This window comes from Syngnathus typhle, linkage group LG6 (assembly GCF_033458585.1).
Source record: "Syngnathus typhle isolate RoL2023-S1 ecotype Sweden linkage group LG6, RoL_Styp_1.0, whole genome shotgun sequence".
NCBI lineage: Eukaryota > Metazoa > Chordata > Actinopteri > Syngnathiformes > Syngnathidae > Syngnathus > Syngnathus typhle.
In genome coordinates, this window is record NC_083743.1 from 6,803,225 (window position 1) to 6,827,638 (window position 24,414).

Below are 24,414 nucleotides of genomic sequence, written 5' to 3' on the forward strand. Positions count from 1 at the left end.
TTTTTCACGGTGAATCAAACGCCCACATTTGATGGCGCAGGCAACAAACATTGAAATTCAGTATCATCGTCAGCACAGGTGTCAAACTCAAGGCCCGGGGGACAGATACGGCCCGCCACATCGTTTTATGTGGCCCGCGAAGACAAATTGTGCATCAAATTCGTGTGTCATTACTAGAATTGCAAATTTTAATATATAAAATATTTGACCAGTTTGACCACTCGTCTGATTTGAAAACGAGTTATTTGTCAGGTTTTTTTGTAGCTTTTACTGTATATAATATGAGGTGCTCATACGTTTATTTGGGTTGACAGTCACCCGAAAGAACCTATGACTACAATGCGGCCCGCGAAAAAAATGAGTTTGACACCAGTTTGGGTTGCTGGGATGCTGCAAAAAAAAAAAAAAAATGATGCCTTGGTCAGGCGAGTGCGAAATAAAACGATTTTAAGAAGGCCTTCGGTTGCAATCGTAATACAATGCGATCCTGTTCGTACCATAAGAAGCTAATGGATATATATATATATTTAAAAAAAAAAGGACTCTTACATTTTTTTTGGTAACATTTCTTCTCTCCTGATGTCATAAGATGTGTATTCCAATAAATAACGCGTTTCAATTGAGAACATAAAATAGCAAAGAAACACAAACAGACCCAACACCACCATATAGTCTGGTACAAGCCCCCCCCCCCCCCCCCCCCTCACAGCCCCAAAAGAATGGAGTAAAACTCCCACTGGACCAAAACGAGCCCTTTTGAGTCATTCAAGGAGTCTGTGATAAGATTTTATAAAATTTCCAGGATTCAAACCAAAGACATGCGTGGTTTGTTTCCCTTCGAGACTGCCATTGAAAAATACCTCTGACAATGCGTCAGACCCAACACACACATCCACCTGGCAGAAAGTGAGCAATATGCAGTTTTTGAATTAAATTTCAGGATGGACAAACAAATGCACATTTAACAGCAATGTAACAGAAGTTTTTAAAAAGACAAATCTGTCAAAACGCAAAATCGACCGGTGTACCGAATGCTCCGTCAAATACGGTAGCTAGGTCATGCATGGTAGCAGTCACCTTTTGCGTGTGTGTGTTTTGGATATTGAGGCATTCCAAGTACTCATTGCATGTTTTTTTTTTTTTTAGATAGATTACAGCCCCTTTGGGTTCACGGTGGAATTTCACTTCAGCCAAAAAAAAAAAAGAAAAGCGGAGTGGTTCTTATTTCTTCTGCTTCTTGAAGATCTTGAAGGTGTGTTTCTTGCGCGCGGCCGAGAAATCCGTGTCCTCGCCTGTGGAGCCGCTGTCCTCCTCCAGCGGGCTCTTCTTGGCCGACAGCTGCGGGATGCGGGTGTTGCCCTTGGCCCAGGTGGGCGAGGGCGTCTCCGGCTCGGTGGAGCTGAGCGAGCGGGTGGACTCGGCGGGGCTGTGGGCCTCGGCCGCCGCCCCCTCCACCTGCGTCGACGCTCTCATCATGAGCACAGGGCTGTCGGGCAGGTGCTCGCCGGCGCCGCCCTCGTGGAGCCGAGCGCCGCCGTTGGACAGGCCGTGCAGGAGGGAGGTGGGCTTCATCAGGAGGCCTTTGGAGCCAAACGCCGAAAGGCGGTCGCCTGCTTGCGACAGGGACAGCGACGAGTCCGAGTCCGAGCGATTCAGGTCCCTGCCGGATAGAAACGGGAAACACCTCAGCCTGCGGGTCAAAGGTTATCCAAAGGTGTTTGTTTTCAGGCAAAGAGAAAACTGTGAGCTTGGAGCAGGAGGAATGCAAAACAAGCAAAAGAGATGTCGAGTGAAGCAAAGTGAGCGAGACTTTAGTTGAACCTTCCGAAATGCTTCATCGGATGGATTGTCAATATTTGGCCAAAAGCGCTGAAAGTCAGCATATTAATAAAACGATTTCATTTGGGAAAAAATCTCGGTGGTTAGTTACGTTAGGAATCACCATGGTCAGGTTTTAGGTTTGGGCTGAATTTTGGGTTACGGCCCGATGTCGGGCTTGCGAGGTTGTCCCGCACCGCAGGGTATCGCATGCGTTAGAAACGCTTGCGAGCGCAGCCGCTAAGCGTCCACAGGCGCATGCCGCACGGCGATGGATACCCCAAGCTGTCGCGACGCGGCGAGTGCGCTTTGGAGAAGTCGGAGAAAGCGAGGTCGGGAATCGGGTCCATGGGCTGGAAGGAAGGCTGATAAACGTGGGAGGGATGAAGGGCCACGGAGGAGGAGCAATGCGGACTGGCGCCAGAGCTACAGATGATGGCGGGGTGGGACACGGCGGAGGACAGCGGGGGCAGGCACAGACTCTCCAGGTGGCCGAAAGAATGACTGCGGGACACGCGGAAGGCGGGCCGGGGACGGGGGGGACCCGGGTGCGAGGCTCCCTCCCCCTGCTGACCCTCCGGCAGGGAACCCTCTACCAACCTCTGCGAGCTCAAAGCCAGGTAGGGGTCCATGTGGCGCTGGCGCAGCGACATCATGCTGGGAGCTGCGGGCACAAAGCGACAAGGACGTTATCCACCGCGGGAAAAGCGGCAGGCGCCGCCGGTCGGTGGAAACACACCAAAAAGGGGCGGGGCTGGGAATTGACTCCACGTCACAACAAATAAAGTATTGTTGTGTTTGAAAATGTGGCAATAATATGGTTTTAGATAAGATCATGTCTTGACCACCAGGGGGCACTGTAATATATACAACAAAGCTCCAATAATATTGCATCTGCAGTCGAATTTCTATTATTAGATTTAAACATGACATTTGACAATACACACATATGATGAAGATATTGAATCGGAAAAGGTCATGACTTTATCTTGATCATTGCGTCAACCAAACAAGGAGTCTTTTCCAAAAGGCCGCCCGCCATTTGTGGTGTCTTTCCTGTTTACATGTGCAAGAAAGGGAATCGGGAGGCAGGTGTTGCTACGGTGAACCCCCTGCCCTGCCAGTTGTCTGAAAAAATAAAGCTCCTCCCCTCATTGTCGCTTGACCCCAAGCCGCCGATGGCTGCGCCAAAGCACTACTTCCACATTAGACACAGTTTTGGCCTTAGCATGAAAAGAGCAAGCTGAAGATGGCTTCCCATGCAAATACGCAAGCAGGGGGTTCACCGTATTTCACTTGTTTGCAACACAATGATTCTGGCCCGTCAAAGCACTTCCAAAAGTATTGCAACTGCAAGGTCCATTGCGTTGTTTTCGTTTTATTTGTGTTTCAGACTCACACATGCACATGTAAATAACATCAAATACAAGTTGGTTTCATATTCATCTCCTGATTTGAATGCCAAATGTAGAGTACAAAAGCAGGCTTGCCGTTCCAATACTTTTGGAGGGGATCGCACATACCCATACTCTTGTTATCAATAAAGCCCCGACATCGGCATTTAAAAAATAAAAAAATAAAGAAACATCTGAAACAATACACCAGGAGTTACGTAACTTCTTAGGTCTCTTACGACAATTAAGATTGTAATTACAGGCAGGAGATTGTATAAAAAAAAAAAAAAAAAGTGATAAGAACCTATTTCAAAAAAGCAGATGTTATCCAAATAAACTGGACAGTCAATTGGAACCAAGTTGGCTATCAAGAAGGTAGGCAGGCACAATGGCTGCTTTGACAGGCGCTTCGAAAGATTTAAGAAGACGTTAGATGCCGCTGGTGAGGTTAAAAGCAGGGGGAAAAGCCGGGGTGGGTCGGACGGTGGTGACTTTGATTTGGTGGTGGGTGAGGGGGGTTAATCAATCAAGAAAGAAGCCAACCGAGATTTTTCCACATGGGCTGACAATCGGAGCCGACGGACCACAGGTCACTGGCTCGCCGCTCCAAAAGCCGAGCGCCGTCTGCAGTTGAGCAAACGGGGAAGACGGCGGGCGGTGTGAGCGAGGTAGCAGCGGCGCAGCCGTGAAGAGAAAGGAGTGAGATAGAAAGAGCAATTAACGCCCATGATGAGACTTACGGAAATTCCTCCAAACATCCACTACAAGAACAACAACAAAAGTGGCAAATTATTTTGCTTTTTGCATAGAAAATGGACGGCGAGGCCAAAAAGTACATGTGGCACTTCAAGGATTTTGCTAAACTACTGTCCAAAAAAATAATAATCTGTAAACCTTGTGAATAGAATCTAATACAAAAGGCAACATGGTGGGTTCATCCATCTGTCCATAATCTGTAGGTGGCAACATGCACACTTCGGGACCCTGAGTTTTGAGTCTTCAATCGACCGAGCGTCGTCATCAAGGACAGGTGGACACATGCATGCGTTCAGGGGGATGATGGCAAATGGAACAGTACATGATTGACAGACATCAAACTCCGCCTCCAGCCGACCTCCGTCCGACCCGTCACGAGTTGTGGGGTCTAGATTTCCCCAGCAGGCTCTTGGGGTGCTTAAGGGATCGTTTGCTACTCCCCACCGACGAGCCCAGCGACTCGGACGAACTCTTACATTGCAGCACGGCGGGCATGATGTCCTCGTCCAGGTCGTCCATGTCGTCCGACACCAAGAAGTGCTGTGGAGTGGCCCGTCCGCCCCCGAAGCCGAGGTCCAGGTTGAGGGCCGACGCCAGCGAGGGCAGGCCCGGGTTGTTGACCACGATGAAGCCGGTGAGCAGCTCGATCTGCTGCCAGCGGTGGAGACGCTCGCGCAGGGCGGCCGTCACCTCGCCCAGCGCTTGTCTGGCGAGCGAACAAAAAAAAAAAAAACGTCAATCGCGCGCTCGTCAAAAAAAGTAGGATTCAATATAAAGAAACAGACTGCCTCACTTTGCTGCCAAAATCTTATGGTCCACGTCATCCAGGGACGAGCTGTGCGCCACGTGGAAAGTTCCAAAAAGGGTGTTCCTCTTTTTCTTGATCTTCTCTGCCTGTAACACAGCAAAACAAAAAGTGTGTCACGTCCCGCCAAAGTATAAATCGATTTGAGAATGTAACGCAAGTGTCGTACCCCCTCTTTGGCCACCAGGAGCTGCCGTTCGGCGTTCTGCTTCTTGATGTTGTAGTACTGGACCTCCACCTCGTGGGTGAGCTGCAGCCACTTTTGGAGCGGCTCGGGAGGGGACCAGCCACTCCGCGACTCCAGCTCCTTCTCGGCGTTCTTCAGAGCCATGCGCACCTGCCAACAACAACAGAGGCCGTTTTCAGCCATGGTTAAATCCACAACTAATTGAATAATCATTAAAAGTTCTATTTGTTCAAATTCTCAAAATTCGTGATATGACGTCACGCACTTTCCATAGCGGCCTGAGCTTTCAATACCTGCTCCAGCTCCTCTTCGGCGTACTTCTGTCGACTGAGTTCGTTCTCGGTGCCCTCGCGCAGCTCCCTGAGCCGCTGGGCTTCCTGCTTGGCCGTGGTGATCTCGTCCCGCAGCTTCTGCTCCAGGTTGACCTTCTCCACCTCCACCGAGCGGTGCTCTTCCTGGGCGATCTGCAGCCTGCCGGCGACACGAGGGGCAGCATCGAGGCGAATTAGCATGCGGAACATTTACAGACATGTGGTACATCACGCAAATCCATCCATCCGCCTTATTTATAGTTATGAAATGACTTTTCAAGTTGTTACACTGGCTTTGTGGCTGTGCAGGCGTTCCTAATGTCGCGTCCGGCGAGCGCGTGTCGTTGACATCAGCAATGACGCACACCGAGAGAAGCCACCACGGACACTGCCGAGCTATCGCACGGCACAGAACGCTCCTCAGCTGATGGCTGGCTCACAATAAAACGGCACTGGAGGCTTCGACAGCTGTCGGCGTGCAATTATAGAACAGTACAGTGTGTAGCTCGGTGCTTGTGTGCGACCGCGACCCTCTGCGTGTGTGTGCGTGTCACTTCTATTTTTAGACTGGAGCATGACTTTACAAAGGAGGAGGGCTTCATCAGCCATGACTTAATTACTCAGCGCTTAGTCACGCACAGAGCGAGCCAGCCCATCATCACAGTGCAGCACTTCCACAAGGGAGCGTGGCGTGGGAATGAAGGCCAAAGAGAAGATTCCCGCTCAACCTCGCAGGAGAATTCGATGAGCCGTACTTGACTTGCCCTTGTCCGCTGGGGCAGAATTAGCATCACAGCCCCCCCTCCCCCCGACATGTTAAGCGATCACGCTTAACACCTCGTCTCTGAATCGCGGGGTTCTGTAAAAGGCTCCCAGGAAATCCCGCCTCCTCCTAACGCCTCACCCTACAGGGACGCGGCGGTATCAAGTGGCCCGAGCCGGGCCGGGTCGGAGGCTATGGAAAGAGAGCAGCTGGCGGGAGGGATCAGGGGAACATACGTGGGCGGCCTAAGCTTCAAGAACTGCGACATTGGACTTTCATTCTGAAGCCAGACTGGATTGACATGGACACACAAAGCTGCACACATATTTGAGTTTTGACCGCGATAGCTATTGTTTATCATTCTCTATCGCTAATAAATATCAGAATTGAACTTGTCAAATGAGGTCGGCGCGCGAGACGGCGTTTGAGCCTCGCTGGACCGCCGCCAGCAGTCCAGCGCATCTCGCCACTAGGATCGCCGGCGCCAAGAAGCAGCGTCTCCTTGAAAGGAACAAGACAAGACAGCGTGCGGGCTCTGGAGCGCATTCCTCGTCGTATTAGCGGCCCCCAAAATAGTTTCTTCAATCACCTTCGCCACAATGGAGCTCGCCCCCAAACGGCTCACTCTGATCTTATCGGTTCCGCAAGGCTGTTTAAATATTAGGAAGCACACTAACTCACTGCCACGCACACTCCCAAAAAGGAAGCCGACAAACCGGTTTGAAAGAATCAAAAAGGACTCACTTTTGTTGCAGGTCGTGCAGACTTTGCTCGGCCCTCTGCAGGCCCTCCAGGTCCTTCATCATCTTCTTCATGTGATCCTTGGAGTAGCGGTTCTGGATGTACGCGAACCAGCAGCCGCCCATCCCGATGACGATGGACACCACTAGCATGAAGTCCTTCAGGTGGTTGTGCCTCTTCACTGGAACACACACACAGTTTTATATTTGTTTCGTTTTTTGCTGCAAGCAAAACCAGGATCACCACTCCCGTCTGCTCAGCCAACAAACACAGTGCGGCTCAGCCTCTGGATAGCGCTGCTTTGAATCTGAGCTAAAAAATAAATGACTCAAGCTCATTTGTGTCAGCCTGAGAAAATATCACAATGCTGAGTATATCCCACTGAGCAGCTTGTAAGCACAGACGATTAAATATTCAACGGAATACGAGCCAAATATTTGGGCGAGGCTATCGGATCAGGTTACGACCCGCTTTCAAAGTCAACCCGCAAACACATCTCGGCGGCTCTCATTTCGTGCACGCCAGTAGTTCCTTCCTGAAGTCCCTCGAACGGGAAGTTGACGTCGCCGCAACGCAAGCGCGTCGTCTCTCTTCAGAGTGTTGCGGTGGAGTTCAAACACACTCCGGATTGAAATGCAACCGCTCAGTTCCCGTTTTGTCAGCGAGCCGGTGAGCGTGCACAAGTTGCACAGCGCGACATTGCGACAGCCATTTTGAAACAGAATCGGACGCACGTTTGCAGTCAGGCATTGTGCCGTCATTTTGCAAGGAGAGTTGATGTTCAAATATGGTCACAATAAAATTGGATGTTCAAATGTATGCAAGCGGTGCACGCTCATTGTGCGCATGTTTGAAAATGCTGCGGGAGGCGCAGCGGGCGCTTAAAAGAGGCTGTCAAGGCCAGACGGCGCTCGCTTGTGTCCTCCCTCCCGGGTGGTGAAATCCACGGCGACATATGCCACGTGCAGATTCCCCTTTCTCGCCGCACATCGTCAACAAAGTAGGCCAAGCCGGTGTCGCCCCTGCTCGCTCGTGTGGTCGGATAATCTGCTCAGATAAAAGCAACGTGATGGCCGCCTTGATATTTCCTGGTTTCCCATGCAAATGTTTAGAATATTGCCAGCAGAGCTGAACATCTGTATGGACTCCAGAACTGAACACTTCCTCTTCCCAGCTTTTTGTTTTTTTTAATCTTGATCTCTTATCGGCCCTCCTTTCGAGCTAACAACAAAGTATGCGGAACTGACGAGAGAATCACACTTTAGCGCAGCACACAGACGAAAAACAAAATGTGCCGCCGCCACTTACTGAGGGGCGCTCCGAACAGCACGGTGTCCAAAGATTTGAGCTGCAGCTTTTGAACGTGGCTGCGGTCCAGGATCTTGAGGATGGCGTGCGTCAGAGTGGAGTTCTTCACGGCCAGCCTGAAGGAGAACAGACGCGGGGGAAGGAAGTCAGGAGCCAGATGCGAGCGCAAACATCAGGCGGCTGGGCTAAACGTAGCGGACCTGGGCATGGCGCTGCCGTTAAAGCTCATCTTGCGGAAGGCCTCCACGTACTGCGGCAGCTCCACGTAGCTGATGAGCCACTCCACCACCTCGTCCACCGTCCAGTTGTAGACTGAGGACAGCGAGAGGGGAGCGGAGGTTAGCGGATGCCCCTAAAATGTAGCTCGACGCTCAAGATGACGAGCGACACATTAGAAACAGTTCTCACGCGATGGAACGTTAGCTTTTAAATTAATTTGCAAATTGTGGGGTCACTGCTGCCTACTTATGACAAGTTAAGGGAAAAACGCGCTATGCCAGGCTAAAACGCACAAGTTGGCTAACATAGCGCTTGGCTCCAAATGAACGTTTACTTTGCGTGGTAGCCAGAGAGCGCCTGTAACGTTCGCGTCCGGGCTTTAGCCCAAACGAGCTATCCGGTGTCATAACAGTGACAAGGGAGAGGGAGGGGCGAGGGGAGCAAGGAGGGTAACGTAACCGGCAGCACCCAAACTGCTGGCGCAAAGTCAACGTGCGCGAGTGAGAGAAAAGGCGGCAGACGGTGAAGGTGCGAAAGACACAATAGGCAGAAAGGACAGATGAGAGCGGGTATTGCGACAGGATCCGCGTCGACAGGCTGGAGGACGTCGCCAAGTGCGCCGCTCTTTGCTCGACACGGCGGCAGATAGAGCGCCTTGACCGGTAGCCAAAAAGTCAAGTGGCAGATTAGGAGAGCCGCAGATTGTTCACTTACACGGAGGACAAATGACAAACAGTTCGCGCAGGGGACAGCGAGTGAGACAAAGTGTTGCATCATCACAACATTCCATTCTTTCTTTCTTTTTGGGAGCGCTACCTTCCGAGCCCTTCCAGGCATTCCACAGATCCTCCACGCTGATGAACTGGTCGTCCCCGTGGAAGCTGTTGTGCTTGGCTTTGGGGTCGTGGTAGTTGAGATCCTCCCTCAGGAACTGCGGGGCGACCACATTTGCAGTTTAGTGCGCCACGCCTGATTCCTTTTCTATTATACAATGGTGTCACGCGCCAAAGGAGACGGTGGAGACGTTCCAGCTGTTACTGAAGCTACTTCAGTGCTACTCTTGATATAGTTAACATGCGTGAAAACACAGGTTTCTTGCTGGCGTCAAGTAGCACAACTCGACACAAGAGTTGTTTGAATTCTCACCAGCACAAGATAGAAAGGCCTCAAGTGATCGTTTCAAATGGGGCCGCCATGGAGGGAAAGCTCTCCCAATAGACGTCAGCGTTTCATCAATTGTGTACTCCGCGTTAATGATTGACAAAAACGAGTACCGGGGAAAGAGCAGCCGAGAGCACAAATGAGGAACCCTCGCCGTCGGCCGAGGGATGATTTTTTTTTATGAGCTTCTTGATGACAAAGGTTGAGTGAAGCGACGGCATCGGGGTTTCCGCAGGTACGGGCGACTCGAACTTCATCGAGGGGTCGAGGAGTGCCCGCCCACGCAGAGCTCTTTGAGAGCTGTAGCAAATTAGCTCGCCGCTAACGGCCCCGCGGCAGCCTAGCAAATGTTTCTCGACGTGGTATCGAATGATTCTCAATGGCATATTAATAAATTCATTTCCACAAAATCCACGTATTGACTTTTAATCAAGCATATCGGTCCGCCGCCACCTACCCCGTCCGTCTCCGCCACGTCCACGTTGCCGTTCTTGTCGTCGTCCATCTGCTTGTGGATGCTGCGGATGGCCTCGAAGCTGAGGATGGGGTTCTCATCTCGGCACAGCGGCTCGTCGATGCGACACAAATCTGCCGGGGACAAAGTGGTGCGCCATGTCAGGACGTGTCGAGCGGTGGGAATGAAATGGGAACGAATGCATAGACTGTCTGAATTGTCTTGAAATGTCGGCACGGGCTCATTTGTGCCAAAGACAGGCGAGGACGTTATTGCATAATTGGCCATTCTGTCAGCGTGGCTTTATCGAGTGGCACCCGACTTCCCGGACCTCCTTCCTTTTTGCGTTTGCTTCTTCCTCCTTACGCGGCCAGAAAAGCTTGTTCGGAATGTGCCGCACTTGTCAGCTTTCTGTGTGCATTTGCAGATGACGCCATGTGCTTGTGAGAAGCACTGCTGCTTTGACTCTGTCCTCCATTCTAGAAATTTTCCACTGTGACGCTGAATTGCCAAATTCAAACCGTCAAACTCAAACTGATGGGTTTTTTTTTTTTCAACTTTAGCAACATAGCATAGTTGCGCTTTATTCACGTGTTACAGCAAGTCTTGACACCAGACTGAACAGGAAAAGCCTACAACTCTGAAGAAGTTGGCATAATCAGCGGCGGGAGAGCGACATATTTCCGCCGCCCCCGTCAACGAATCCAAAAAAAAAAAAAAAGTGCAGCTCACAAGTTGTCGTCGTGTGAAAGCGTTCACCTGCGACTCTCCCATCATTTGCCTTGCAAACGTCTGTCGAGCATGCAGATAAGAGAACGACAAACCAGTTGGCCTGCTTTTTTTTTTCTTCTTCCTTTTCAGTTATGCAAGTCATCTGCAGCGCAGACCACATGCCACACGTTTACAACGACGTTTACAGCTACCGACAGCAGGAAAGGAAAAACTGCAAAGCTGAATGCGAGCGTGCATTGCGTTCTCACTCATATCCACAATTTACAGTCTGCAAAAAGACACGAGGCCCAGGTGGCCATCTTGGGAAGCCTGCTTGGGAAGCAGCCATGCTAACTGCTAACACACCACGCCGAAATGTTACTCGGGCCCAACAGATGCCTCTGGTACAATATGGAGGAAGCGCGGTCTTTTGGTTTGAGTCATGCACTCAGAAAAACCACACGTGGGATCGGAAAAAGCTGCAGCTTTTTTTCACGCATCCGTTTCATGTTAGTCAACAATAGGTGGTCCCACACAAAAAGATCTCGGCCAGCCTGCTCGAGATCCATTTCAGCATCAGAAAAGAACTTTTGCGCTAGTAGTGCCAGCAAGGGAGAGGTCAATAATTAGGCAGCCCACGGAACTTTTCACAAAAGGGCGTAGACCAGGGGTGGGCAAACTTTTTGACTCGCGGGCCGAACTGGGTTCTAAATTTGGACCGGAGGGCCGGACCAGGAGCAGATGGACGTAGGCGTTGTGTGAAGTCATATAAGCGACCTGTAAAGGTCATTGCATAAAAGATCTTGGCTTTTAGTAGGTAGTAAAGCATGGATATTCCAAACAATTTGTTTGAAAACAAATGCATTTATTAACAGCATTAAAAAAATAATAATTCACTAAAAAACTGCTATCAGTGATTCTCATAAAATACGACACTGTTATTATGAATAACAATGTCCATCACTTCAGTGCCTGCAGGTCAGATTAATGAAAGATATTTATCTTATGAGATCACATCAAACGGCAAACATTCTGACCAAATATATCATCTTGAAGAATCGGTGAAAGCATACATCCAAATAAAGTAATCAAAACAGCAACACGGTGAGGGGTATCTGAAAATCAGAGCAGAGTTTTAACTCGCAAACACCTGGTAACAGAGGTGAGGAAACTGGAAACACCTCCTTAAAGTAAGCCTTAAGAACTTTACAGGTTAAGATTAGTCGCAAATAGGTGGTGCATCAATGTCCTTGAGCATCCTGCATTGCTTGAAAATGAGAATGGTCGCTAGTTTCAATCCCTGCTATGTGTACAAATCATATTCAAAATGCATTTTTTTACAATAAACTTGAGAGCCTCTCGTTCATTTTCAGTGGGAACAGTGTTGTTGGTCTCCCTTTTTTGCTAGTGCGTCATAGTCTGGAGTAAAATTTGTTGTGGCAATTCTTAGGCGAGATCCGAGGTGTTGGTCCATTTACCTTGATCTGTGACGGGTCGATGTTGATGTGGCTGAACGTCACGTCGCGTACGTCGAGCCAAATTGGCCACTCTTTTTTAACATTCGGCACTCACTTCTTTTTTTCGGGCCACTCATTTTAATGGAAGGATCCCAGGGGAAGGTTTGTGGGTGGCTTTAGCGCAAAACTGCATCTGAAAGCTCAGCGCGCGAATTATAAGAATGCTGTCGTCAAAGCCCACGCTCTAAATTCGGGACTGATACAAATAGAGCGAGAGTGCGCCAAGTCCGTACTACTGAGTACGTACACGCACTTGTGAGTGTACACCGAGCTTTCTGACACGGCTTCCGGTAGTAAATGCGCAGGCGAGCGCTTCGCCATCTACTGGGAAAACGCAGTCATTGCAGGCAAAATGACCAAAAAAAAAAAAAAGTTTAATAATACAATTTGTTCAGGGTTGGCGGGCCGGATTAAACGGTCCCGTGGGCCGGATGTGGCCCGCGGGCCGTAGTTTGCCCACCCCTGGCGTAGACAGACATTTTTCAGAAATTTCCCCCGAGATGCCAAGGAGTGGCTGACCACTGCCCATCATGCCGATCAGGAGGAGAATTTCATACTGCACGCGTGCATCAAGTAACTCAAAGGGAATCTTCACACGGCCCAAACTCGGGCAATGATTGACAACTGCGATGGCAGTAAGGTCAATTGCTTCCTTTCTGACTAAGCGTTTTGATGCGCGCCGGAGAATGCGGAGCCAGCCGGACTATTCTCAGCCGGGCCACATATAGGCCAGCCGCTAAGACGCACGCCGACTTTGAGTCCGGCTGCTCGACTCCAGCTAACATCGTAACTGACTTGTGCAATATCTTTTCACATTGATCGATCTAAACTTTCTGTGAATATTGACCCTAAACTTTTGGTAGATTTACCAGATATTTTTTCCAACTGCTGACAAGCCCGCTCACCTGATATGCCATTTTCGGTCGTATCCGCCGCCGAGGGCGAACTGGGCCTGTTGCTGCTGCGGCTTCCTCCGATGAGACACAAGAAAAATATCCACAGGGTCACCATTTTGTTGAGCTCCATGAATGCTCCGCTGCTGCAAATACAAGAGAAGCACTTGAATCATTCTAGCAAGCAATGGCAGCACAATGGCAGCATTGTCTCAGGTGAGGAAAAGAATGAAATAAGCAATATTACTTCTCGGGTGAGGTGCGTCTGTAACAATGGTGAAGTTGCTAGCGTTCCTCATGAGGCTTCAAATTGAAATGTGTTATTTAGAATCTGTATTTCTCCTTCACTTTGCACACTTAGCGCATATCAAATTAGGTATTTAAAAATAAATAAATAAACACAGACACTGCTCCATTCAACAGTCTCACTACAAAATGCTTTTGTTTCTTAGCCGTGTGGAGTGGCACGATTATCGATAAGAGTAACAAAAAACTTTGAAATGATCCACTTGTAAAATAAAACTGTTCAAGGGTGATTTTCTGGCTAAGACAGAAGAAAATCTCTGAATGATGACAAACATTCTTATTAAAATTCCTGTTGGGACCCAAATTACTGTAGTGTTCGGGTGCCCCAAAACAAAAATGTCGAATAGCTTACGACATAGAAATCAATTCCGCCCGTAACGCCAATGCTAGTTGGAGTTGAAGCTAGCTTGCGTGACAACCGAGTCATTCAATGAAAGACGCCTCAACATTGTCATGCTTTTGAATTGACATCTTCCGCCCCGTTGACAGCTGGCAGCGAAGCCAGCGTGGTTTCAAGTCCAATAGAACGACTTGACGTTTCGCGACGGTAATGAACTAGCTGCTACTTCATCAGCACTGAAGCGCCCCAAACTTACGTGTCATAAATACAGAAGCTGCTTCAAGTCGATTTTATGGCTCGATTATCATCGCTTCGGACATCCAAAATACAAGAAAGCGAGGACGCGGTCCTCTTGGAAGATCTCCCCCTCTCTCTCTCTCTTCTTGGCTTTCTCCACAGCGTCGACCGGAGAAAGTGAGTGACTGGCCGGACTAGCCGACTGCTACAGAGCCGCAGAATGTGTAGACACAAGTGCATCTTCTTCTACGCTTCGCATTCTCTCTTCTCCTCGTTGTTGGCGACGCTCGCCCCCTAGCAATTTGGAGGCCACTCGTTTGAGGGAATAACTGAAGGGCGTCATCTTGTGGTTGAGTATGGATGGACAGGCGTTCCACATCCTTGATAGTGTGTACTTTGTGTCCTCGCTACTAAGTGTGTACTAGTAGAAGTTAACACGGAGCTGCGCAAGTAAAATGCCAACCTCGTAATTTTACGTCATTATAGTGACACGACACTTATTGTCTCCATTCTTTTTAATGATTTTTTTTATTATTTCCAAACAATGCTCTTCTCCTATTTGAGAATCAATACATTCATGGCAGCTCCAGAATTGACAATAACATTGTGCTTGCTGCTCTGCAGTAGAGTTATGATGCTTTTTGTCTTTTTTTTTTTTTTAGCTTCACGGAAGAACTATCACCTTGGCACATTGTGATCAAATCAGCTGTTGATGTTTGACTTATTACGAGTCTGTCTGCAGATGTAAGCAAAACAAACAAGCCATCTTCATGCACGTCACTAGTTAAGCAGCGGGATGCGCAACGTTGAAGCGTCTCGGCGTGCTGCCATCCGGCCTCCAACCTCCGTGCATGTGCTTTATGTCATCTCACGTGTGCGAATTATTCATTTGCCATCTTCCTCCACAACCCCGGTCATGGACGCCGGTCTTCCCAGAGTCCTCGGGGGCTCTCTATTTAGAAGCCCTTAGGCTCAGAGCAGGAAATGACCATCACCTCGCGGCTCTTGAAGTCCCACGCCGCCGTCAGGTGGAAGGCCATGTTGGAGAAGACGATGAGATACTCAAACAGGGCAAACAATGTGTAACCTGGCGGGCAGAAAAAAGCATTTAAAACAACGGCTCATTAGTCAAAATGGAGCTGTGCTAAAAGTGAGATTATTATATCATCTAAGACATTATTGACTGGGGCTGCATGACAGGCAGCTTTGTCTCTGTGCATTTCCTCCGAGGTCAAACGGAAGGCCGTGTTTGGGAAACGTTGACAGTTTTGTGACCTGGTTTCATTGCATCCTCATAAAGACGGAGCACTTGAAGCTTTGTGACGTGCCAAGAAGGCACAAGCTTTGCTTCAAAGAAGTCTGATGCCGTACCGAGCTCATTCGCAATGCAAAAGAACGACCTCGATGTCACGTCCCTTTTTGGGATTAGGGGCTAATCGCCAATAAACAGCACAGATTTGTTTTGGCAACGCAAACAAAGCCCCCCTCCCTCCATTTTTATGTTCAAACGTGCACATTGACATTCATATTTCAGAACTGACTTGGCGCATGAATACCTTCCGTTAGAAGGAGAAACAAACTCGTTAAAGAGATCCCAGAACTGAAAATGTTTCTGTTTGGATTACAAAGACCCGGCACCGGTGTCTGGATAAAATGACAACTTTTTAAAAGGTAAGACGGGAATAAACCTGGCGGGCCAGCCATTGGGTCTTTATCAGGTCGCAATGACAAAACCATTAAAAATGGATCCATGAAATTCAGACACTGCTTTTGAATTGTGGCACACCAAATTACTCCAAAAAAAAATAAAAAATAAGGGAGACTTGACTTGAATTGTAAAAAAATACATATAAAACTTTTTAAAAAGAACAAATCCAAAAAATATTGTATAAGTATATGACACTTAACAAATATTCTACGTATGGGGAATGAAGCTGTGTCACGATGATGTCATACTTACTGCCCGACTCGCAGTACAAGTTGTGTTTGACGTAGAACAATCCCGCAAAAGCACAGAAACTCAAATTGAGGATTAGCAGACTCACTTTCCAGTGATGGGATCGAGCATCCTGGAGGGGAGCAATTAATAACAAACAATCATCATCATCATGTGGCTGCTATATGTGTGCATTTTATTTGCTCAATGACTTTGAATGACTATTTTCTCAAATATTTTTGAAGCGTCTTACCTCGGGATTCAACGAATACGTCTTGATGGCCTTCCACAGACGACACGTTATGATCATGTAGACGAATGAGCTGAGAATGAAGAGGATGAAGCCTTCCTTGTGGACAACTGAAACGCAACGGGAAGGTCACATGTAAGTGCGTTACAGAGGACCCCCCTAGCATAAGCCCCCCCCCTTCCCGTCGGCTACTCACAGTAAGTCTCGTTGGACGACACATAGGTGAGTAGCAGCAGGCCGAGGTTCTCGGAGATGGAGAAAGCCAGGCTGAGGTAGGCCAGCGAGCTCTCGGGCAGGCGGGAAGCAAAGCGGACCTTGTAGAACTTGAAGTAGGTGAAGGCCACCAGCAAGCGGGGCGCCGAGTGTAGGCCCACACACAGGCGCCAGATGTGGCACTCTGGGCTCAGGCTGATGGAGGCGCTGATGGACGGCAGGTAGTTGGGAACCTGCACACGTATTTATCCACATTAAATCAAAATCTAAAATGTATCAATTCCATTTTACAATTTTTCTTAATAAATCAAATAAATAAATAAATAAATACAAAAAAAGAAATACATAAAAATAATAATTAAAAAATAAATAAATATGGCTCTCTTGATATCAATAAATGTGCTGTCAGCAACAAAAGGACATTTTGTCCTCTGGCTCCAACCTGGCAGTGCGTATAGGTTGAGTCCTCAAAGTGAAAGACGGACGAGATGATAACACAACTGAGCAGGCCCAGCAGCGGCAGGCAGACGATGACCAGGGCGCACGTGGTGAAGGAGATGCGAATCACCAGAGGCTTCTCGCCGCCGTATGAGGCCGTAATCATCGTGGCTTCCGATTGCTGCTGCTCCTGTAAGCCAAAGACAGAAAGAAGGAGCGGATGAGCCAGACAAAGATTGCCAACACACCGTTCTGTGTGTTTCAAGTCATTTACCGGAATAAAAAAACATGCTGGTGTATGGTGGTCTTGGTGCAGGCGCAAGGCCGGCTCGCTGCACTCGTCGGCCAATTCGGCAGAGCGTCCCATGCTAACTTTATAGCAGTGACGCTAACAACTTATTCACCGGGTCGCGTCGGCCTAGAACTTGGGCCGGGCCGAGTGACTCAAGATGTGTTATTTGCAAAAAGACCTTTGTATGCACAAGCAGTGGCTGAAAGAAAAAAAACAGTCTGATTCCTTATATAATTCTTTACATAATGTCATGAGCTGACCCAAGACAAAGGCTTTTTGCTTTTGTGTGAACTCCAGAGGAAAAAGCCCAAAAGTTTAGCTCTAGCTTGTTGTCTTTTACCTTCTGTCTGGTGGATGTCTTTCTGTCCTTTCTCTCCTCAGCCCAATTTGGCTACATGGCAAGCATCCATCCTCTCTGGTCACCGGATCTTACTACAATATCGCTGGCGTCGGGCGGAACCCTCGTACTCCCCGAACCATCACTTCTCAGGAGCCCCAAAAATGTTTCCACCATTAAAACTGCGTGTTCACCGACAAGCCATTTTCAACACTTGACAACCACATTGAAGGTTTCCAAACTTGGGCATGGGAGGCTTCAACCCGACGCCAGCGATTCAACACTTGACAACCACATTGAAGGTTTCCAAACTTGGGCATGGGAGGCTTCAACCCGACGCCAGCGATATGTACACAATGCCGGATCACGTCAACACGGCAGCGCCTGCACGCCAACACGATTGCAGCCAAGGACTGGCGAGCGCCACTTTCAAGTCTTTGACTGTGATGCATGAGGTATGATGCGCCTTGGTAGCAGGTGAAGAAAGCAGCCAAGGCAAGCAAGTGCATGGTCATTGCCTGCGCTGAGCCCGAGCTTTGAAAAAGGTCAGTAGTTGCACTATTTTAAAAAAAAACACAGCAAAATGAACTTTTTTTGCAAATGTAGTGGAAAAAAAAAAAAGGTTTTTTTTTATTTCAGATTTTTTATTTTTTTAGTTTATAGCAGTCAATATGTTTGAGTTTTTAATGCTGGTGCTTTAGAACTCGCAGTTAAAAAAAATTTTTTTATTTGTTAATAGTATAGGAGATTGATCATATTTGTGAATTAGGCTGGTGGAATTTTTTTTCTGAACCTTCATAGCTATAGTTTACAAGCCATTGTAAAATCCTTATTGCGTAAGCTTTTAAAGGTCAGCACCTTTCAAAAACAGAAAAAGTAGGACTTGCCACAATGCTTTGTTACAACTTGTTACAGCTATAACAAAGCGCTGTGGAAATAAAAGATGTCTTGAAAATCAGCATCAAAAAAACTTTTAGAGGGACAAAGTTTCTCTGATATAAAAAAAAAAAGAAAAAAGGCCTATATTGGTCTATTTCGGGTCACCATCTTGACTTTCTAGACTGCAATTTTAAATTTTAATTTTAAAACACTTTGATACAGCAGCAGCTGAGTTGAATGAAGACGTCAGCCAATCAGAGAGCGGCGTTGGCGCAGAGGCTCGACTTCAAGACAAATCGGAAAATGAACTGCAAAATATACATTGAGCCATGTGAGTTAAGTGCTCCCTTTTACGAGTTCCAGTTAAGCACCAAAAGCATCAAGCAACCTCCTGCTCCAGTTAGGCAGAAACGATCCTTGTGTCCAGCCCGCCCGAAACAAGGTGAGAAAGCGCCCGCTCACCTTTCTGCTGTGGCTTTCTCGTTCTCTCTTCATCATGAGATCTTGACCGCTCTGGACCTCTCAAATTGACGGTGATAGGATGCGGCTTTCCACTGAAAATGTTTTTCACTTGAGATGTTTTCGCGTCGACTGTTCCAAATCAAGATGTCTGTCGGCGTTTGGCGTGAAATCGGACGCAAGATAACTGGGAGTGGAACGCAGATGACGCACGAAAGCGGGCCCGGGAGCGGCTTAACCGGACCGTGTCGTGTGACGGGCGCCGGGTTGTTGTTAGAGAATGTCAACAACATGCCGTCCATCCTGAGTCCTATGCTAACAGATTTTTCTGGAAAAAAAAACACTGCACTGAAATGCTCACTGACAAGTAAAAAAAAAAGACAAAATTCTGTCTGACGTGAAGGGAAACGGAGACCCGGAGAGGTGGCCACTGCGTTCATCAACGTCTGCAAGTATCTCACATCACCGTTTGGAACAGGCCGAACCAATTTGAAATGACCACACCCATTGAATGACGCAAATCGATGTGACACTCTAGATATAAACAAAATTGTGAGTTTGCAATGTCAGATCTTGAACAGAAAAAAAAAAAAATCGATGAATGCTGTGAACCTCTTTGGGTTCAGAAATGGATTTTTTTGCCACTATGATCTCTGAGACATTTGCTTAACAGCAAAAGTAGCTTCCACAGGAGAAACCCAAAGCCAAAAACAAGCACACTCATTTAATTTAAGCAAACGATCCAAAAGTCAACACTTGAGCAAACGTGGGTGGCTACAAAATAAAGGTGACCTCTTCTCCTGACTGGTTTGTTCAATACATCCAAATTAAAATACCATGAAATAAAAGCTGCAATCCATCTTTTGATCTGAATCTCAAGTTGACCTTGGCGTTCCAAAACTTTTGGAGATGGACTGCATTTTCAGTTTGTTGATAGTGAAACGAGTCGGACGCAACTCTCCTGTCAACATTCCTTGGGGATAATGCAACACGCTTTGGCCGCTCGGGACAGCAAAGTAGCAATTCGACGACGAGCATTCATTTTAGATCGATCATGCAGCTTTGCAGATGTACCTAATGAAGTGAACAAGTAAAGATGGCGTCCGAGCGTGACAAGATCATGAAGACCCACTGCCACTGACGAGCCTGACCTGTCGTCGTCGGAGATGATGATGAGGAGGAGCCGCCCTGCTGCGGCGCGGGCGCGCCTTGGCGTCAAACGAACGACGTGCACGCGCGCACAAAACACCTGATCGCGCGTTACATGATCGATTAATAATGTCTTAAATCGGTGGGCGGGGCGAGGGAGCTCTCCGTGGTGCTGAAGTTAACATCAGACGTGATGGTGATGACGTCGTCGGTCAGCGCCCCCGCCCTACCGGGATGTGCGGGTCCACAAACGAACGCACACAAGCGTAGCCCACTGCACCGCTGTGCGTGTGAATTATTATTATTATTTCTTTCTTTTTATAGTCTGCATGGAACAGTTGAAATGATCGTGGATTTGCGGTAGACCACTTTTGACAGCATGAAACAATCCGAAATGCAAAGTTTATTGTGCTTGTTTGTTTGCGTCTCTGTATTGCCAGGTAAGCTTGCTTTTGTGTTTGTGCGTGCGGGGCGGGGTTTAAAAAAAAAAAAGAAAGGCCATTGTCAATATATTTTCTTGGTATAAAGAAACAAAAGAAGTTTCTTGATTGAATTCAATTTTTATGTCCACACACAATTTTCTTTTTAAATCAGAGCTGTTGGTTGAAACAAGGACAAAGCAGACATTTCATTAGAAAAGCATGCAAACTTTCTAATGAAATGTCTGCTTCACGTACATTTTATTCTTTATGGATGCTGGTTTGCTTCCATGCAAAACGGTCTTGCGGCAGGCAGCCAGATGTTTGGGATTTCACCTCAATCGTAATCCCTCGCGTGCATGTGTGTGTGTGTATGTGTGTGTATACGCGTGTGTCAAACATTTTACACTTACATGCACAAGGGATGGAGGAAACATGCACGGGTTTCAATAGCGGATTTGGGTCAGGCTCTTCTTGCAAAGGCATCACGGTGAGGGACAATCCATCCCGATGAGGCCTCGGTCCACCATCTGCCACGGCTGAACCACCCGATTCACTTAACTGCAGCAAACACTGAGCAGTTACAGTACAAAGAGTGTGACAGGAAAAGAAAAAGTGATCTGTTCCAAACAGTGCAGAAGAACCAGAATCAGATCTAAGTTACCCATTTTAGCACTTTGGACTTCTTCGATAGTGTTATGCAAGTAAAACTGGGCAAAGTCCAAACGGCGAGGAACCTTAACCAATCCGTTATCAGCGGCTAGCAGTTAATAGCAGCAACGACTCCACTTGGACATGCTAACTATATCTAGCTGTTGTTACATAACTAGCAAGGTGAAAAATGAGACATAAAAATGGAACCAAATAAAACATGAAAACCAACACCAAAATGGTGGCGTGTTTTTGTCCACAGTCTCGCAATGCGCCCACAGCAGATTTGCCCAGAAGCTCCTCAACAATCTGTTTGACAACTACACGAGCGCTTTGAGGCCGGTGGAGGACACGGACGCCATTCTGAACGTGACCCTGCAGGTCACGCTCTCGCACATCATCGACATGGTAAAACATTTCTTTTGGGCAGTCTGATTTCACCAATTCTGTTTGTGCAACGTTTTTCTGCAATTGGTGGTAAAGTTGAACTAACAACGGCTCTTTTCCAGGATGAGCGAAACCAAATCTTGACGACCTACTTGTGGATACGACAAGTGTGGCTGGACGCGCATCTCCAATGGAGTAAGGACGACTACGATGGCCTGGATACCATCCGTATACCGAGCAGTTATGTATGGAGGCCCGATATAGTCCTATATAACAAGTAGGTCGTAATGCAAAAGACACAACTATCATCTTTATTAAACTTGTGGTAGTCTTGGATGACAATGTTTGAGGTCGTTCCTTGGGTCATCTTATTTTGACACGCCTAAACTCTTGACGGTTATTGACGTCAAAAATATTAACTGGGTTGGCAGTGAATGAGTTAAGAAGGTCTTATTTTAAACCAACACGTCACTGGAAATTGGGTGTTTTTATGACTCGCAGTGCCGACGACCACTTCACGGGCTCCATGGACACCAACGTGGTGATCCGCCACGACGGCCAGATTATGTGGGATTCGCCGGCAATCACCAAAAGCTCGTGCAAGGTGGACGTGTCCTTCTTTCCCTTTGATGCGCAGCAATGCAGGTTCACCTTCGGCTCATGGACCTACAACGGCAACCAGCTGGACATCGTGAACGCCATGGAGAGCGCCGACCTAGCCGACCTGGTGGACAACGTGGAGTGGGAAGTCCTGGGTATGCCGGCTAAAAGGAACATCGTTTTGTACGGCTGCTGCGCCGAGCCTTACCCCGACGTCACCTACACGCTGAAACTCAAGAGGAGGGCGTCCTTCTACGTCTTCAACCTGCTGATACCGTGCGTGATGATCTCCTTCCTGGCTCCGCTGGGCTTCTACCTGCCCGCAGACTCTGGAGAGAAAGTGTCTTTGGGCGTCACGGTGATGCTGGCCCTGACCGTTTTTCAACTGCTGGTCGCCGAGATTATGCCACCGTCGGAGAATGTCCCGCTCATCGGTAGGGATTAGGCAAGGTTATTACTTCCGGGACCTCTGGGTTCGGGTTTACGCCTCTGTAGCCTGCTAAGCTAAGTGAAATGAGATGTTTTGCCTCTCACCAACAGGAAAGTACTACATTGCCACCATGACCATGATCACGGCCTCCACCGCCTTGACCATCTTCATCATGAACATTCACCACTGCGGCCCGGACGCTAAACCCGTCCCCAAGTGGGCCAAGAAGGTCATTCTGCAGTACATGGCTAGAATGTGTTTTGTTTACGAGGTCGGGGACAACTGCATGTCTTCCCGGTCGGAGAGACGGGAACCTCGGCTGGTGAAAAAGCGTAGCATGAATGGCTTGGCGGATCGGACCTGCGCGACGGAGGCGCTTTTCCCCGTGAGCGCGGAGGAAAGCGAAGACCGAGATGGGCTGACGGGGAGCGGCGCATCGGTCAGCTACCGTGACTCGAGCGGCGTGAGGAGAAGCCGGAAAGGCGGCGTGAGCGAGGCTCCCTGTGACAAGACGAATCTGCTCTTGGCTAATGTGGAGTACATTGCCAACTGCTACAGGGAGCAGAGGGCCACTCAAAAGAAGACTGGCGAGTGGAAGAAGGTGGCCAAGGTACTGGACCGCTTCTTCATGTGGTTGTTCTTCATCATGGTCTTCTTCATGAGTCTTCTAATCATGGGCAAAGCCATCTGACACATATCTGTGTGAATGGTGAAGGGAACATACCACGCGGCACCGCCTACTTTTACAACTTCATCGTTCGATTCAGATGTAAAAGCCCAAATGTTGACCTCTTCACCTATTTTGATGATTTGGCCTCCCTGTTGAGAAAAAAATAAAATCCTATCCTAGTCTCCTTGTTCTGAGGGACTACAAATCAATCAAACTGCTAGAATTAGCTAAATGCTAGCATTAGCTTGAAATGGTCGCTAAAGCATGCGTAGCCGCTCGCAAGCTAATCAATTAAAGGGACCACGTAGGATCTGTAATGTCCACAGCGGGTCTCAAAGGTGACCCAATTAGTCCGTTCCAAAGGTCCAAAGTGTCCCATTGTGGCCGCTAACCATGCGTAATAATTCCCAAGGACTCTGTGGCCACTCGAATGATTTAATTAGCGCTAAATATGACTCCAGATGGAAACGAAAAGGCACAACTTTTTGTCTTTTTGGCTACTAAGTGCATCATTTTGCATTGTTAGTTTCGTTCATTGGAATTATGATCTATAATAGTCTTCAATTATTCATATAAATACTTCCATTTGTTTCGTATATGTTTTGGAATTCTTATTTGTTTTTCTTCATGTTAACTTTGCCAAAGAACAAAAACAAGTGTCACCCGAGAGCACAATTCCAACATTATTTCTGTTTAAAGTTAACAAAACAAAAGTGCTCACCTTGGGGGTGTCATTAAACACACTTGGCTAACAAATAGCATCGTCATTAGCTAGCGCGAGATTAGACGAAGCCTGCGGGGAGTAATTACCACGCCAGGCAGTTAATAACACTAACAATAATATTTACGTGGCTCCCAGAGGAACTCATTAATGTGTTTTGACATTCGTGAGGCCTTCAGGCTGATGTCATTCTGATCGGAAAGTTTGAAAATTTTTGTTAACAGGGGTTTGCCATCAATCCACATTCAACTAGAACTCAGAGTTGAAAACAACAATAACTAGATAAACAACTAGTGCGACTACTTCGTCATCGCCTGTCACCGTACTGGCGTTTAAATCAATTTAGCGCCAACTGAGTACGGGTGCCATCCGAGTACCGGTACCAGCTTTATTTCAAGGCGTCGAGTCCTCGTGAAGGCTGTGACCGACACTTTGGGTTCTTGCCAGTACTCAGCGCTACCCTGTGACGGATTAACAAATCAGAGAATCCATTGAAATAATGGACGGACGGACGGACGGACGGATGGATGGATGAAGATGCAAGGATGGATGAAAGGATGGATGGATGGATGGATGAAGATGCAAGGATGGATGCAAGGATGGATGCAAGGATGGATAGATAGATAGATAGATAGATAGATAGATAGATAGATAGATAGAGA

The 24,414-nt window shown here is 47.8% G+C and overlaps 3 protein-coding genes across 10 annotated transcripts; 1 reads left to right on the top strand and 2 right to left on the bottom strand.

Moving 5' to 3' along the window:
- Positions 1 to 219: 219 nt before the first annotated feature.
- Positions 220 to 14,160, bottom strand: LOC133155145 (stromal interaction molecule 1-like). 6 transcript variants are annotated; one of them, XM_061280205.1, is made up of 15 exons: positions 13,941 to 14,157; positions 13,051 to 13,184; positions 9,921 to 10,051; positions 9,119 to 9,233; positions 8,284 to 8,395; positions 8,084 to 8,199; positions 6,779 to 6,956; positions 5,254 to 5,431; positions 4,943 to 5,110; positions 4,762 to 4,862; positions 4,445 to 4,674; positions 3,953 to 3,973; positions 3,756 to 3,836; positions 2,419 to 2,482; positions 220 to 1,660 (listed from the first exon to the last, which is right to left on the bottom strand). In XM_061280205.1, the coding sequence occupies exons 2-15, from the start codon at positions 13,169 to 13,171 to the stop codon at positions 1,222 to 1,224; spliced, it is 2,055 nt and encodes a 684-aa protein (XP_061136189.1). In that variant the 5' UTR covers positions 13,172 to 13,184; positions 13,941 to 14,157; the 3' UTR covers positions 220 to 1,221. The 6 variants fall into 6 exon arrangements, with proteins under 6 accessions (XP_061136189.1, XP_061136190.1, XP_061136191.1 ...); XM_061280206.1 differs by lacking the exon at positions 3,953 to 3,973; XM_061280207.1 differs by lacking the exon at positions 3,756 to 3,836 and having other exon boundaries at positions 13,941 to 14,156.
- A 258-nt stretch (positions 14,161 to 14,418) lies between these two features.
- LOC133155147 (post-GPI attachment to proteins factor 2-like) lies at positions 14,419 to 19,663 on the bottom strand. Of its 3 annotated transcripts, XM_061280211.1 has the most exons (7): positions 18,729 to 19,663; positions 17,033 to 17,249; positions 16,763 to 16,948; positions 16,304 to 16,553; positions 16,111 to 16,217; positions 15,882 to 15,990; positions 14,419 to 15,008 (listed from the first exon to the last, which is right to left on the bottom strand). In XM_061280211.1, exons 2-7 carry the CDS (start codon positions 17,123 to 17,125, stop codon positions 14,878 to 14,880), a joined length of 876 nt encoding a protein of 291 aa, XP_061136195.1. In that variant the 5' UTR covers positions 17,126 to 17,249; positions 18,729 to 19,663; the 3' UTR covers positions 14,419 to 14,877. The 3 variants fall into 3 exon arrangements, with proteins under 3 accessions (XP_061136195.1, XP_061136196.1, XP_061136194.1); XM_061280212.1 differs by lacking the exon at positions 17,033 to 17,249 and having other exon boundaries at positions 18,729 to 19,433; XM_061280210.1 differs by lacking the exon at positions 18,729 to 19,663 and having other exon boundaries at positions 17,033 to 18,343.
- On the top strand, positions 18,504 to 23,379 carry LOC133155146 (neuronal acetylcholine receptor subunit alpha-10-like). Its single transcript, XM_061280209.1, has 5 exons — positions 18,504 to 18,708; positions 21,207 to 21,352; positions 21,454 to 21,608; positions 21,833 to 22,365; positions 22,472 to 23,379. Exons 1-5 carry the CDS (start codon positions 18,504 to 18,506, stop codon positions 23,050 to 23,052), a joined length of 1,620 nt encoding a protein of 539 aa, XP_061136193.1. The 3' UTR covers positions 23,053 to 23,379.
- Positions 23,380 to 24,414: the final 1,035 nt, after the last annotated feature.